Below are 17152 nucleotides of genomic sequence, written 5' to 3' on the forward strand. Positions count from 1 at the left end.
AACGTTTTAATGGATCCAAACCTTCTCCCTTTTTCCGAAACAATAGCATAACATCACAACATAGAAAAACACACGATAAAATATCAATTGGCAGACTTAACTCAATCAAAAAACGTATGATTACACAATGAACGAATAAATTTGATCTGCGATATCTGAATACAAATGCACAGTTAATTAAATATTAGAGACAAACATTCATGACCAACAATTTAAGCTAACAAACAAATTCAAACACAGCCATGGCAGGACATCACTGAGAAATATTTAACCAATCAAAATTCACCTAAGAAAAAAACCGTTTTTAAAGAAATAATTATAATCTTGAAGTTTATACAAATGGAGTAAGAATAAGTGAAAAATTGAAGATATTACAATTAATCAAAGCTGGTGTACAGACAAGATCCGTATAAAAAAATATAACAAAAAAGCATTATAAACAGTATCAACAGGTCGAATTAACAGGAAAATACGATTTGAGAGTACTCGCAGTTACTGACAGCTAGTGAAAAGCCAAAACTAATGAATAATAAAAAATCATGCATCAGAGACTAAAATCAACTAAAACACATCCCAGGGATTTAGTATTTTAACGTCATTAATAGTCAAAGACATGACTTGTGCAATGCCAAAAATAAATGAATCGACAGGTAGTAGGATAGTGAAGAGCGACTTCTTTAGAAATAAAAATTAACGTGTCTGTGTCTCTATACATCTTGCCTCAAAAGATAATGAAATTTAGTTATGTTTTAATTTGATAATGACAAAATCAATATTAGTGCCAATATGAACTATATTCAGAGATCTAATTACAATATTGGTACGGTAACCCTTACTTATAAGTTTGTTTAAAGGTTCGATGAGTTTACAAGGATCACATAGTGATTTCCTCGCTTTAAGTACAATATCACCATAAATTTTAGGATGTGAAATACCATTTTTAATAAGCTTTCTACAGGTATAGCCAAATTTACTAATCAAATCTTTGTATCTATGAAACAATTTAGTAAAAGTTTTAATTAATTTATGGTAACGAAATCCCTGACACAACAATTTACCAGTGATGCATTGATTACGTTCGTTAAAATCTATGACATCAGAACACACACGGGCAAACCGAACGAGTTGTGATATATAAACACCGTATGATGGAGCCAAAGGCACATCGCCGTCTAAAAAAGGAAAATTAACAATAGGAAATGAAAAATCGTCTCTTTTGTCGTAAATTTTAGTGTGAAGTTTCCCGTTTGAAATTGAAATGTCTAAATCTAGAAAAGGACAACTGCTGCTGTTTATGTTAGATTTAGTTAAAGTAAGTTCGTTTGGGTAAATTTCTGAAGTATATATAGAGAACTCTGGATTATTCAACGAAAATATATCATCCAGATATCGGTAGGTATTTTTGAAAGTATCAACCAAATATAACAATGATGGGTCTTTACTGAGTTTGGTCATAAACTGAGATTCATAGCAATATAGAAATAAATCTGCTATTAAAGGGCACAGTTGGTGCCCATATGAATACCTACTACCTGACGATATACTTTATCGCCGAAACGTACATAAATGTTATCTAGCAGAAAGTTTAAAGCTTCAATCATATCCTCACATTTCCAGTAAGTGTATCTAGCATACTTTCTTTTTTCGTTACAGAAAATATTCACTATTTTTGTTTAGAAATTAAACACATGCTATTATTATAAAGTTATTTATTAACATGTATTATGATATAAAAAGATCATGCCATCGTCAAACATTCATTCAATCAGTAAGACAAAGTTATAAACATTGTCGTTGTGGTTTCTGGAAAGGAACATCCGGTTTAGGAACAACTGAAAAGTGGCGGTGAATCTACAATACGAAATCACAATTATTCATGAAATATGGCTGTAAATTAAAATATATAAAAACAATTCCAGGTTTATACAAGGCGGTAAAATTGTGCATGTACGAGTGCATAAAATATATTTTGTTTCCAGTGTCACTGATACTAAAACAACTTTCGAAATGAGAAAATGGTGTTTCATGGTGATCTTTTGGTGTAATTGGCTGTTATCAATGTTAAGACTCAGTCTAAGTAATACTGTAGTTTGTATTAACATAGTTTTGAAAATGAAATAAAGTATGGCTTATCAATCAAGACATATAGTTCAAGTTTATTCATTGAAAACCTAGACAAAAACCGGCAATACAAATTGAATACTCTTCTCTTTTATTTTTTGGGTATATTCCCCTTTTCATGTCAATGAGAGAAAAAAAATGCAATAAGGAGTTTAATAATTTTGATAATTATGTTTATTATAAGTTGATTTCGATCACAAAAACTGACTGAAATGAGACGACAATCTAGAAGACCAAACGACAAGAATACAATCAACTACAGCTTATAGCTTCAACAATGAGCAAGACCCATACATAACTGTTATCTGAGTACATAAAGATTAAGTGATACAAATAAACATGTATCTGTTCAAAAGAAAAACCAAAGACCTGATATGCAATGTAGTTGCAAATATAATTAACCACTGGCAAATACTTGTATTCACGAGGGTTTGTGACAGACTTTCTCTCCTTTTAAACAACACTACATGTACACGTATATTCAGTATGACAACTTACCTTGAGCCTTTCGGGACCATTACAGATAATTCTATATGTTGAGTTATTGACCAAGTCTTGAAACATGTGCTGGACATTATTATCTCTCCAATTCCAACCATTAAATTGTTCTACTGCTTTGGATGGATCTTTAGATATCTGGTCATACACTGGTAAACCCAAACACAAAGACATTGTTGTCCGTGGATAGTAGTATAAAAAGGAAACACACATCTCTTCTTGTGTTGATAGACCTCCCTGTAATTAAAACGATTATGATGATAATATATAATTAAGGAAGTCGCATTTCATTTAATTTCTTAATTATCGACAAGAGGAAATTTTTCTTTGTGTATGATCCCAAATATTATTTAAAATTTCATTATAAAGTAAACTATTTTATAAATCATTTTTTGTCTTAAGTGCTTTCTATTGTTTTTTAGTTTAAGTTCATCGGAAAAGCACAAACACTATATATCAAATCTTAGGATGTATAAGAACCAAGAGGGCCAACTTTGACTAAAGGAATTCAGACCTTTCAAAATTGGTTCTCTAATTTCTAAATTAAAAACACGAAAAAAGGATAGTAAATAAGATAAACTGATATCTACTTACTATTGTTGGTTTGTTTCTTCTCGATGAGTCGTATGTACATTCAACAATAAAGCTGTCGCCCTGATAAAAATAAGGTACATTTTAAAAAGTTTTACAGCAATGTTTTAAGGAAATGTAATATTTAATGGCCTTGTCATGTTATATAAGTGATTTGTTTGTCTAATTTGTAGCAATGCCATTACTTTGTTGAATCTAAATCAAGAGTCTTCTGTTATTTGTACTGAATATATATAGGAATGTGTCGTTGTTGTACAATGTATACATGTACCTTGTGATTTCTCATTTTAACTGTTAGTGTATTCGTCTCAAGAAGCAACAAACTGCTTTATACAAATAACAACCATTTAGCCTTTATAAATTATTTGGAAAAAAATGTAACATGTATTTAAAAGAATTGATTTGTAATAATTGGTTTTAGACCCTCGTCTGCGTTAATTGCCACGTTTGAAAATTTATTTCAGAAAATCTAGAGTTAAGTTTCTTTGATCGGGTCGAATCTTTAAAAAAACGTCGAAATTGTGGGAACAAACGATGTATCTTGATTGTTGTAGGTGTGTCAAGAAACCTAACAATGATGTCTCTACGAAATTAATAAATTTCAAAGGAAAATTGAAAAACTTTATATCTGTTCATTACATGTATGGGAATCTTAAAAAAATAGATCAGTTGTTTTAAAAGAAAATTTGTTTTAAACGATTATTCGCTACAGAAATTTAACGTGTACTATGTACGTAAGTATGATTTTTTTTATGACAAATACTTCTCAAATATGCATCGTTCTGTACAAATTCTTATGCAAACTCAAGATCTAAAGTAACTTCATTACGTACACAATGACTCTTTCAAATGTTTTATTTAAAAAAATATTGGATGGTATATTGTGGTGGCCGGTTAAGGCCATTTCGCGTTTTCGCATTTTCGACTTTCATAATCTATAGGGCAAAATGCGAAAGCGCCAAGTCAAAAACGCGAAATCGGAAAGAAAAAATATTTCGCCCTTTCGCGTTTTCGACTTCGTGTTTTCGATTTCGCGTTTCGCCCTATAGTATATGAAAGGCGGAAACGCGAAATGGCCTTAACCGGCCACCATAGTATATAGTTAGAAAAAGGAAAAAATCTAAACAGTATAACTTACTTGTTTGACCTCTCGTTCTTCTTTTAAAACCCGGATATCTTGGTAATTAAAATCATAGTGATCATCCTCAGCTATCGGTGACAGTTCAGTTCCGTTTCTTATATGCCGTGTTTTAATTCCAGCACCTAATAAATGAGCATGTTGTAAGAGGCCAAAAATCTTAATTCCTGTTTCTGGTAAACCCTGAAATACATCTTCATTGAATTAAAAAAAAATTATTGCAGGTTAAATAATATTGAACAGTACATTTTCAATGCGCCACATATATTTACCATCACTGTTCGCAATTTGTGTAATAGTGTATTTGCTCAAAGTAAAGAAGTGGTATTTCATGGGTACAAAAGCCATGGTGTATGAACTAGGTTTTTTTTTTCAAGGCATGATGTTCTAGCAAGTCTTCAGTGTTTTAGTTGTTTTATTAATTTTTATATCAATCTGCTCAAAATGTTGTAACAAGTAAAATTAAAATTGTGAATGGAAATGGGGAATGTGTCAAAGAGACAACATCAAAAGGTCACCAACAGGTCTTCAATGTAGCGAGAAATTCGGTCAATTTCCCGCACCAGGAAGCGTCCTTCAGCTGGCCCTTAAACAAATATATACTAGTTCAGTGACAATGAACGCCATACTAAACTCCAAATTGTACACAAGAAACTTAAATTAAAAGTAATACAAGACTTACAAAGGCCAGAGGCTCCTGACTTGGGACAGGCGCAAAAATTCCCTCCCCCTATACCTCTAGCCAGTGTCAAAAAGTAAACGCATAACAATACGCACATTAGAATTCAGTTCAAGAGAAGTCTGAGTCTGATGTCAGAAGATGTAACCAAAGAAAATAAACAAAATAACAATAAGACCTACTTTTTAAAAACTTTTGAAAAGTGTGAAGTATGATTCAAAAACTGATCTTGTTAGACCGACAAGTAAATCAATCAAACTCCAAGGGTCTCTTGTAACAAAAGAAAAAAATAGAAGGTACCACGAGGTACTTTAAGTCAACGTAATTCGAGGAAAGACGGAACATATCACAAGAAACAAGGCATACATACTAACAACAAATACATGACAACACGAACCAAAGACAAGTCAGACCAATTCAAATGTAACTTTGACAAGTTTAGTAAAAACTCGGACCAGTTTTAAAGACAACTCAGACCACTAATGAAAGGAACACGGTCAAATTTGAAGAACCACTTGAACAACTTTTAAAAAAAATTTATGGAGACAACTCGGTCCACAAAATACAAAACAGTTTCAATCATTTTTTCCATTTAAAACTATATTTGTTTTTTTCATTTAAAAGCATCTCTTTCTGCCAAAAAACCCAATATTTGAAAACCTACCTTTTCAGTACACTCTGGACTACAATATCCCGTAGACAAAAAAGCTTTTTGGTATGGTGGTATAAAATGAGTCGGATCAACATTGACTCCAACACTCATACCGGCTGCATCAAACTGACGAGTATCCGGGGTGAGAATTAATCGAATACCTGAACTGTCAACAATATCTGAAATGAAATCCCAAGACATCTCAGCTTGTTACCAAAACAAACTCATCACTATGACACCAGTTATGCAATATCAAAACAAATTAAAAATGTAGCTACTTATTCTCGCAATTATTCATTTGTCTCGTTGTTTTGCTTGTATTTTAAAATTGATTGACATTCAGTTACATATTTTTTGTTGATAAATTTTCATTGTTAAAACATCTTTTATTTTGAATGAAAGATAAAGCATTACACTTGTTAAAGACACCAGACTTAAAATTTTGCACGCAAGACGCGAAATTCGTCTACAAAAGTCTGAAGTTCAAAAGATCTTACTTATTTACAATGTTAAAAAATTTAGTAGCATGTATCTTTTCTGTATTAAAAAAACAAATGATTCTATTGCACGCTATTTTAAGAGCCTTATACACTTCGTAATGGATACATTCGTACATACTGCCACCACTCTTTTTTTGTGTATTGTATATACATGTATTATCAAAAATATTTCACATCTGTGCACATACATACTTTTCAACGCACTTTGAGTGAAAAATACAAACATAAATCCAATTAAACATGCATGTAAAATGTGAATTTTGGTATAAAGATCATTATATGATTTGTTCACATACTTACCAGATTTCATAGTAGGATTGTTATAATGCATTTCTAGTCTTAAATATTTAGGACTGTCTGCCTCGCCAAAAGCAAATCCTACGTGTTCTGGCATATTAAAAGCCTGGTAAAAGAAGAACACAATATTAAAGAAATAAAGAATTGCTCCTGTTACTAGTTCATTACAGTATAATTTACTACAAATTGGTTCACATTTATGTTTCTAGGCCACCCTAAAAAATGATATTTTGTATTATAATCCGTATAAATAGGCTGATTTTGTATGATTTTTGGAAGTGGAATGGTTGAATAGATAAAAATAAGACTGCAACTTGCATTTTATGTGTTACATTTCAGTACGTTGTGCTTGAACTGCAAGGATAAAATTATACCCAAAAGTAACACACTCAATAATTAAAAACAAGGAAGTTATAAGAGTTCTAAGTGATGAAGTTGTAATCATCCCTCTGAGAGAAAAAAGTGAGCGTCATCAAGAGTTTATTATCCAGTCCTCTTTTCATAGAATGTAACCAACCGAACTTTTCGCAAGGTTTGTAGTTACATGAGAAACATGACAGATGCTGCATTTGGTGCAAGATATGCTTACAAATCAGGAGCACGTGAGGTCACCACAGGTTGTTGTTATGATTCGTTTTGCTCAGTCTGCAGTTTTCTATCTTGTGTTTTAATCTTTTGTATTGTTGGTGGTCTTTTGCACGTTTTTTTGCCATGACTTTGTCGATTTGTTTCCGACTTATGAGTTTGAATATTCCGTTGGTACCTTTTGCCTTCCTTTTACTGCTGGGCGGTAGACGTTTTTTAAAAACCCATTCAAATACTAGAGTAATTTAAAATAACAGCGTGTCAACTAAGCTTATATGTAAAGCTGCATACATACCACTCCACCTACAGCCCACGCCACCACTACTTCACTGCATGTCTGGAAACGTCTAGGAGTACCTCTTGAGTAACACTCGAAGGAAGTTCCAACATCTGCCTCGGTTACTTCAGGACATGTTGTAATAACAGCATGGTGGACATAATCGATGTTTTCTCTCTGTATAACAGGTTCGTACTAAAACAATACAATTATTTCATTATTTTCCTCAAAAAAATATTTACAAAATACGTATTGAATGATACAAACTTATTTTCAATAAACTTTTTTTTAAATAAAAACAATCAGAAAGGTATCGAGGTTTATGTTCTGGCAATGCAGACTTCCACTGGGTCACATATAGACGACGAGCATAAGCGTAAAGCCACAAAAACTTTAATACTTCAAATGCCTAACGTTACATTACATTGTCTATCGCCCCTAAAACAGTTCAAACTTTTGAATGTTTTTCTAATTTATTTCATAATGGATTAATTCATTTAAATTTATATATCATACCCGACATGGCACTCTCTTTTTTGTTTGCACTTTAATTATGCTCTGGATTTTTTTTGTACTGATGAAGACATTACCTTTCTGCACAGGTATGTTTGCAAAAAATGTAAACGTCTAGTTTCATAACACCTGTTTTTTGTCATTAATTCAATATTTTCCTTTTTGTGCATGCAGTTCAGATTTTATAAAGTTAGTATATCATGTAAATTCATCACTCACTCTGATCATATGATGTTTCTTCGTTAGGGTTGGTATTTTGTGTATAGTACATTGGTAACGTGTATCAACAGAAGGTACAGAAAACTGAAGAAAAGATTAATTCAATAAAATGATTAGAAATACAACAAATAGAGAAAACTAAATAGAATAAGGTCATACAAGTCATAAAATAAATATCTGACTTGTAAACGAAAAAAAAAGAATGATAGGTTTTTACGACCACAGGGTTGATGACAATGCAGGGAGACGATTTGTGCTAGGAGATAAATATATATCTCAGTGGTGCTACACATTTTATCAATGCTGCCATTTTTTGTAATTGTTCTGCATGTTCTTCAAATGTTAAAATCATTTGAAACACACCTCCCATTCACCCTGACCCAACCTCCCCAGGTACCCTTTCTAACTCTTGAAATCTTATAAATTGTCTTATTTGCATATCTTTGACACTATTTGGAACTAATTATGGATATTATGGTGTCAGTTGTGATTTGTTTCCTAGTATGCATTTGTAATTGGCGACTTAACATGAGTTTTATATATTCAAGTTGTTCGAAGGAATGTGCAATAAATGAGAACATGTGCACTTTACTACCCTTACCTCTTGTCATCCATCCCTTTACAATGCAAATATTATACATTTTTGTAAAGTAAAGAATGACAGACATAAAAAGACGCATTATTAGGGTTTAAAATTTGACTTAAATAAAATATATATGAACAATATATGAATCTTGTAACGGCTGGTTTGACTAAGGTTATTTGAAACTAAAGCTCTGGTTAGTAGAGCAAATAGTATCTTAGAAGAAACCGTTTCATTGTTTATCCAATATAATTAATAACGGCAAAATATCTTAAAGATTCAATACAACCATTTCCCCCTGGTGTACTTATCAGACATGTCCCTAACCTCTACCACGCCTCAGGTGTCGTATCTTTAAAACATTGCTAATATAATGTAAACCTACGTTTGGTGATACTAGATCTATGTGTATATTATTCGCTGGAATGGAAACATCCGACTTAGTAGATGACAAAAACATCAAACTTTGAGCACCACGACGTTTTACTCCATGCCATTGCATTCCTTGGACTGAATCTGGATCGTCAGGATGGTAGGAATATATAGCTTTCACAGTGTCGTCCTGGAAACAAAATTATATGTATTCAATGAAATATAATTCAATTTACTAATAATGTTTACAAAAGCTAATGATCTGGTTTGTTTGTTTGCTTAGACCTAATTTGAAATACTTTTTCTGTGTTACCAATTCGCAAGATGTAGAGATGGCTTGTATGCGGAGATATATCCTCAATTCTAATTATATAACAACCGAGATAGCATTTAGCAATGTAGTACTGAACCTCCCGCTTGCCAACATACATTTTGGTCAGCCGATCAATTCAAGAGATTCACCACTCAGTTCAATACGGTACGTACGAGTACTTAGCAAGATGATATTTTCATTAGATTTTGTTTAACAGTTGGTGAATACAATATTTATAGATACATTTGTAACAGCTCCAATATTGAAACCTTATTCACAGTAGGTAAAAAAGGTAATTGCGCCTAATATTACAAGGAACATCACTTTTAGTATCAGTTGAAGTTAGAACGGCTTTTACGAAGACTATGTGCATATACTTTCAAAAGACTCCAAGCACCATAAAGTGGCTGGCCAATTTTCATCAAAGAATCTCATAAGAATCATATTTTTCTTTCTATCATATTTGGTTTGTATTTGTTATGCATATGACATGAACAGGAAGAACTAAGAGTTTTCAAGTTAATCACGAATATTTATATTGTCGTTTTTTCTGATTCAAGGAATTGCCAAACAACACCTTTTTCCAAATCAATTCAAAACAACTCCTGACAAGTTGATTTTCAATTGCGGCGAATAAACCAAGAGTAGATTCAAGTCAATAAGACGGAAAAGATGAAATAAAAGCAAACTAGGATATATATATATCTGCCTAATCTAGTCCTAGGTGAGTTTTCTTGGAACTGTCTATTTAAGCAATGTAATTTATGTTGAAACCAATTTCACTGCGTGTGCATTTTTTATATAGTAAATGTATGCAGATGACTCCGTTGACAACCCATTTGCATGAATTAGCTTTAAAGACTTCAAGCTTTGTGACGAAACTACCTGCAAGGTAACAACATGTTAACGATAGATAAAGGTCACGATTGAGGATAATGACGCTTTCGTATGTGCTGTAGCAGGGGCTGACTTACGTGTGTCTTCATAAAAATGCAATACAACTGTATCAATTCAATATCGTAAGTAATTGTCTCTGATTCAAATTTTATGTTACATGAAATTCAGATTATTGACCAATACTTACTGTTATTATTGTGTCGTTGTCATCGCATGTGTCCAATTTTCTTGAAAATGTCAGGACAGTGCCAAAATCGTTCTCAAATCCACTAATCAAGTGCCAATCCTGGCTGGTATCTACTTCGGGAGTAAAATGTCCTGTGGTGTGGCAGTCCTTAAAATAAAATTGTATTCTGTTATTTACAGTATCTGTTTTTTTAGATAGATGATGAATGAAAAAACCCCGAAAGCAAATGACTTCATGGGGTAAGGTAACATGTTACCAGTTTGTTTACTGTAGTCATGATTCTGTGATAAAAAAAATCAAAAAAAATCACTAAAGATTTTAGAAATATGTAGGAGAGAAGTTCAAATATAACATGGATACTTTAGTGAAGAAATGCTATTATTAACGTAACTTTGCCATCATACATTTTTAAAGTTGATATATTTTACCTGAAATGGGCATTTGACACATAGTTTTTTTTACTCCAAATACAGTCATATTTGGCATGAGTTAAACAAAAATGATATTTTACACAAATGATTTATATTTCAGTATAGAAGAAGTACAAACAAAAATGCACAAAAGAATAACGAATTTGCACATTAAAGAGTTTAAAATGATAAACATGAAAAAAAATTGTACAATTTCCAAATCGAATGAAATCCATAATCATAACACACTTATTTTGTATCCGGAAACTTCAAACCGTTTTATTCATTTTCCAGATGACGCTTTATCTGCTTAAATCTACAATGTAAACTTGTAGCTATTTATTGGTAAGTAGAGTACTTCTGTTCAATAAACTTTAAATGTGGGCTGTTTTTGACAATACAATGTATAGGGTACTAACAACATGAAGTCATGCTAAATCACTGGAATCTTCGAGTTTTGAGCATTTCGGTTAATTTTTAGACGGTTCCCGTCTGAAATGGAAGTAGCCGCATTTTTTGTTCATTCTTTGTAATTAAATATAAATTGTATTTGATGGTAATATATAACATTAACATATATAAAGGTTGCAAATGAACCCAGATGCGGCAACTTTCATCTGAAAAGTGACCTATTATGACATATTTGATAGATTTTTCATATTTAAGCTTGAATTTGAGCGTCTTTAATGACTAAATCGGATGAAATATGGCATATTGACTAATTGAATCGATTGAAGTAGACACTTAAGTATTTAAAAAATGTCCAAAATTTTTCATTTGATTAATCTAAACTTTGATGCCAAATAGTTATCAAAAGTACCAGGATTTTAATTTTATACGCCAGACGCGCATATCGTCTACATAAGACTCATCAGTGACGCTCAGATCAAAATTGTTAAAAAGCCAAATAAATACAAAGTTGAAGAGCATTGAGGATAAAAAATTCCTAAAAGTTGTGCCAAATATGGCTAAGGTAATCTACTCCTGGGGTAAGAAAATCCTTAGTTTTTCGAAAAAATCAAAGTTTTGTAAACAGAAAATTTATAAAAATTCCCATATATAATTGATATTCATGTCAACATCGAAGTGCTGACTACTGGGCTGGTGATACCCTCGGGGACGAAGGTTAATGGTACCAAAATCGGCCCTTACCGGACCTTCTCCTTTGTATTTGGTTAAAATATTTGCAATATGTTATGATAACCTCATACTTTTATATTGATCTACCTACTTTGAATTTTAGTAAAAAAAATTAAGGACTTTAAAAAAAATTGACCATGATGCGACACTATTGCAATTAATTGCCCTTAATTCTTCTTTTCTATGTAAATACTTGCTTTTAAAACTGCTGTTCCGTCTTTCACCCATCCGACGACAACATCAGATGGAAACATTTTACCATTTGATGAAAGCCCAAATCCAACATATCCTCTAGTTCTGACATGAGTTTCGAACGTTATATTGGTACCGCTGACATTCCAAAATAACCAAAAGTTTCCGTCAGAGTCCAACTGAAATTCATGTTGAAATGCTGCTGTTGGAGTGGGTTTTGTGTGAGAAGGCACTAAAGGCCTTTGTGTTGGATGTATTGGATCAACAATGCGCCCATTGCTATAATGCAACCCAAGCAAAAATGTCAAAAATATAGTCAACAAATACATTTTTAGTTTTGATATAAATTCACATTTTTTTCTTTATTTATACATCGATGAGAATTTCACAACTCTTTTGATAACCTTAAACCGTCAAACCCATGTGACAATTTGTTGTAAGTAAACAAACAATTTCTGCATATCACGCGTACCTATAAAGACCTCATTTTTTCACCTGATTATGATAGCTATAAGTTATAGTTATTAATTCAGTATGATGCAACAATTTCATGGTGTATGTATTAATCTCAGGTATTAACATACACAAATGTATATTGTTTTATTATAAATTAGTTAAAATAAGTATTTGATTAGAAATCTTAATAATAATGAATCATTTCTTAATATATGAATCATTTCTAAATACATGAATACACGATGATTCATATGTCACAGTAGCCTTATAGGTTAAAACAGACAGGAACATAACATTGTTGCTAAACACATAGACATAGATCATTGACCTTCGATATAGATATAGAAGACATACTAATCTTTTAGATAACACTTTACCCACTAACACCATTATTAAATGTATGGTAATCTGTATTTAACAACAGAACGAAATCACATTTATCATTTAATTTCATACATAAATTCTGATATATTTTTTCAAAATCCTAGCTTAAGGTAATTTTTCGTCTTGTCTAAGTTTATGGTACTAAAGCTTTCGTTATCACTGACTTTCGTGAAGTTCTCAAAATATATTAAGATCTAAACATTATTTATTCAAACGATAATTTAAAACAATTGAATATGATGTATGTAATTATAGTTGCACAAATAACGAAACTTTGTGTAAAGTCCTATCATTCAAATAATAACAAATATTAGCTAATAAACTGAAAGCCACAAAGTTTCATTCTACCTTACCATATTTTCCAAATTCTGTTTTTTTTTTTTATAAATCTTTTATTTTTAATGTAAAGTAAAAAATCTTTGTTACGTTAAATAGCTAGACAAACCTGAAAGATCATCATACAATGTTAGAATTAAAGTTAGTATGGCTTGATTTCAAACTAAGATATCAGAAAGTGGCAATGAATCATTTCTACAAAGGCAAGAGTATAAAACAGGAATAACATAAACGTGGTTAAAGTGTATTTTCTGACGTCAGACACTCAAATTAATGAATGTGTTTGTAGATAGATGTTTTTGTGTTCTGTTAAATTGTTCCTTTTAAAATTGTTATACGATGATGACTGATGTACCCATATTTTGACTATTTAATGTATTGTGTCTGTTTTTTTAATGCATCAATGTAAATATAACGGAATTTGATGAGACTGTCGTTAAAGTGAAAGGGTTACCGCTATAGAACCAGGTTTAATCCACCATTTTCTACATTTGAAAATGCCTGTACCAAGTCAGGAATATGACAGTTCTTGTCCATTCGTTTTTGATGCGTTTTGTTATTTGATTTTGCAATGTGATTATGGATTTTCCGAATTGATCTTCCTTTAAGTTCAGTATTTTTGTGATTTTACTCTTTAAGACTGCATCAAAGACGTGTTACCTTCTTCAACAGCATATGAGATTCGATCATATCTCAATATTTGTAACTTGTTTTTAGGTGATGATTGAGTATGCTGAAATTATTTTGATGAACAAACACCGGAATATAAATAAGTATATTAATTGCACATATAATTAACATGGAGCTAATATAGACTATAATGGATTAAAGTACGCGGGAGTTGACTTCGCAGATAAATGACAAGCACGCCTTCGTATCAAAAGTTGTCGGTAAGATACCATTATTCAAATCGTTGGACGACGTTGTCATTACGTGTTTGTTCCTATGAAATACTGTACAGTAGAAAAACTTTTGTAACCTGAAAAATATATACAAAACGTGGGAGGAAAAAGCAATATGAGAGAATGATATAGAAAAAAGAAGGTCCTATAACAATCCAAAACAAATATCATAATCACTATAACGAAGATTCAAAATTCCATGTTATCGAGGCTTGAATTACAACTATTGAAGACCAAACGTCAAGCAAGAATATAATTTTTCCATCCGATCATTTTGTTATTTTATTCTTCAAATATGGTGTAATACAAGCAGATTGATTGTACTTTATGTCACGTTACCTCAATCTCGATTACAAACATAACCATTTGCTTGAAGCTAGGTACTCACACGACTACAGTTTATATTCCGTGTTACTAATATTTAAAGGTCATACAAAATATCAAAGCAAAAATATCGAGCTCTATATTTTTTTTTTTTAATTTGATCAAATAAACGGTACACAGGACGACTGGGAACAACTGTTATATTCCCGACTAGGAACAACCATTTCACGAAGATAATAGTAGGTTAAGCAAGGTAAAATACATAAACAAATTGCATAGAAGTGGGAGGTTCTATAGTCAGGAAAATGGCAAGTGTTATCTTATAGTTCGTTTTTTGTGTGTGTTGCATTGTCGGATGGTTTTTTGTTGCACTTTTAGTATTTCTGTTGTTTTGTTGTTTTCCTCTTATATTTTATGCGTTTCCTTCAGTTTAAGTTTGTAACCTGGATTTTTGTTTTCTCTCAATCGATGTATAACTTTCAAACAGCGGTATACTAATGTTGCCTTTATTTATACACTAGTAGCTAGCTATAAAGTAAATCAGTTGAACCCATTGTATCGTTTCGGAAAATGCCTTTCCAAACTCAGATATTTGACAGTTGTTTTCCAATGGTGTCCTCGGTTAATAAAGTATAATGTTTGAATGTGTTAGTTTTGACTGAGTTCCCCCTTTTTTGAGGTAGATCATAAGAATATACTTTCTGAGACAGAATTTTCTCATAAATATGACAGTTCTTGTCCATTCGTTTTTTATGTGTTTTGTTATTTGATTTTGCCATGTGATTATGGACTTTCCGATTAGATTTCCCTCTAAGTTCAGTATTTTTATTACTTTACTTTTTACATGGTTAAAGAAAATAAAAATAAAAATGGTGTTACCGAACTTTTTTTCTTGCTACAAGTAAAAAATTAAATCTCTATTGGTCCAGTATATTTTTTTGACTAAGAGAGTTATCTTCCCTTAAATGGCTCATTTGAAAAAAAGATTCTAAAAAAAAAATGATAGTTGTTTAAATAATTTGGATAATACAATAAATCACCAAGTTTTCCTTATACATGAATGTATAGATAAACAGACTAACGATTAAATTTCAAATCTGTCTAAAAATTTGCAGATTTAAGAAAATAACTAGATAAATTTTGTACTGTGATCATACAATCCAAGATGGCGGTAAATCATGTATCGACCTTAACTTGCAGTTCGTTTTTCTGTTATTAAAAACGGCGTTAAAGCTGTGTTTCTGTTGTGTCGTAGTTCTCTTATATTTGATGTGTTTCCCTCTCAATCGATGTATGCGTTTAGAACAGCGGTATACTACTGCTGACTTTATTTAAAGTGTGAGGAAATGTTCTTTTAGAGTTCGATGTTTTTGATCTGAATATTGTCAACAAAGTTGTGGTTTTTAGCCATTAACTGTAAAATATGTCACAGGAGACACATAACTGATGAATTCTAAAGACGTCTATATAATTGTATGCATTTGCCAGTGAAAATAACATAAATTGGCAAGCATAAAAGATATTTGCAATGTCCTTTCCATTCAATTACTAATCTTATAGTATCTCTAGATTTCTAACCAAATGACATTTTAAGTAATTGTAGATATCTGAGACAATATGATCATTCGATGGAATAAAAAACATGAATTCGTTTAGGAGGTTTAGCTAGCTATAAAAGTAAAATAACAAAGATAACGAGCTCCTAAGGATGTTAAAAATAACAATGGAAATCCCCTTACATATTCCGGAATATGACAATTGCTTTCTATACGTTCTGTTAGTTACATGACAAACTCTAATAGGCCCAAGACCACAATTAATGACCCTACTTTTCGTTGTTCACGAATATAGTTCCCTTTAATTATAGTGTATTTTTTCTTTATTTTTTTTCCTTGCCTTTTTCATTCATTTGTTAGTTTTTATGGGGTGGAAATGAAAGAAGAGAGAGGTGAAATAACTTTTTGTTGAAGGTATTTTAACTGATTTTAATATGGAAAGAGTGATTAGGTCAAGTGCAAAAAGGTAATATTTACAGTTTTCGGAACATCTCTTGACTTGTCCATAGGGGTATGGATGTGTATTGGCTAAATTTGTAAGTTGTGTGAAAGCAATCTTTCTGAATTTTGGATATATTTTTGGACTAGTACTGTACATTACACACACAAAAATTGAACAAAAAGATTCGGTGCAATTTTTTTAATAAGACAAAAAGTTATAAAGAACTAATAGAGGAATTAATTGTGGTCTGTGGCCTAAGATACCGTGTGAATTTGTTAAATTATATTGACCTCCCCTTTTTGAATTTACCTTAGAGTTTTTTGGGTTTTTTTTGTAAATAATTGTTCTTGCTAAAGCCTTCTTGAAAATGTTCAGGTCATGAAATTTTATAATTACGATGATATTATAAAAAGTTAGATGAAGATTTGGCTTAGTATGTTTACGTACTGTTTACTTTCTGTTGATGTGATGTTGTGAATCAAGGGTTTCGTTAGATCTTCCATTGTACTTGGGTTTTTTTGCAGCGAAATTATAAAAAAGGAGGTCATTATTTAGAGAAGTAGGACTTCAGTTAGTCTAGTTATCTGT

The 17152-nt window shown here is 31.6% G+C and overlaps 1 protein-coding gene across 1 annotated transcript; it reads right to left on the minus strand.

Moving 5' to 3' along the window:
* Positions 1-1730: 1730 nt before the first annotated feature.
* Positions 1731-12571, minus strand: LOC134700324 (DBH-like monooxygenase protein 1). Its single transcript, XM_063561674.1, has 11 exons — positions 12170-12571; positions 10423-10569; positions 9039-9215; positions 8071-8154; positions 7357-7533; positions 6480-6582; positions 5692-5858; positions 4349-4531; positions 3214-3273; positions 2620-2856; positions 1731-1851 (listed from the first exon to the last, which is right to left on the minus strand). Exons 1-11 carry the CDS (start codon positions 12491-12493, stop codon positions 1780-1782), a joined length of 1731 nt encoding a protein of 576 aa, XP_063417744.1. The 5' UTR covers positions 12494-12571; the 3' UTR covers positions 1731-1779.
* Between the last annotated feature and the right edge of the window lie 4581 nt (positions 12572-17152).

This window comes from Mytilus trossulus, unplaced genomic scaffold (genome assembly GCF_036588685.1).
Source record: "Mytilus trossulus isolate FHL-02 unplaced genomic scaffold, PNRI_Mtr1.1.1.hap1 h1tg000138l__unscaffolded, whole genome shotgun sequence".
Classification (NCBI taxonomy): Eukaryota; Metazoa; Mollusca; class Bivalvia; order Mytilida; family Mytilidae; genus Mytilus; species Mytilus trossulus.

Bases quoted from the DNA above. Each gene is read 5' to 3' on its own strand.
- LOC134700324 (XM_063561674.1), bottom strand. From the start codon at position 12,493: ATGTATTTGTTGACTATATTTTTGACATTTTTGCTTGGGTTGCATTAT. The intron at 9,216-10,422 runs GTAAGTATTGGT...TTTTGTTTCCAG, and splicing joins ACAACGACACAATAATAACA to GACGACACTGTGAAAGCTAT. The intron at 4,532-5,691 runs GTAGGTTTTCAA...GATGTATTTCAG, and splicing joins GTCCAGAGTGTACTGAAAAG to GGTTTACCAGAAACAGGAAT.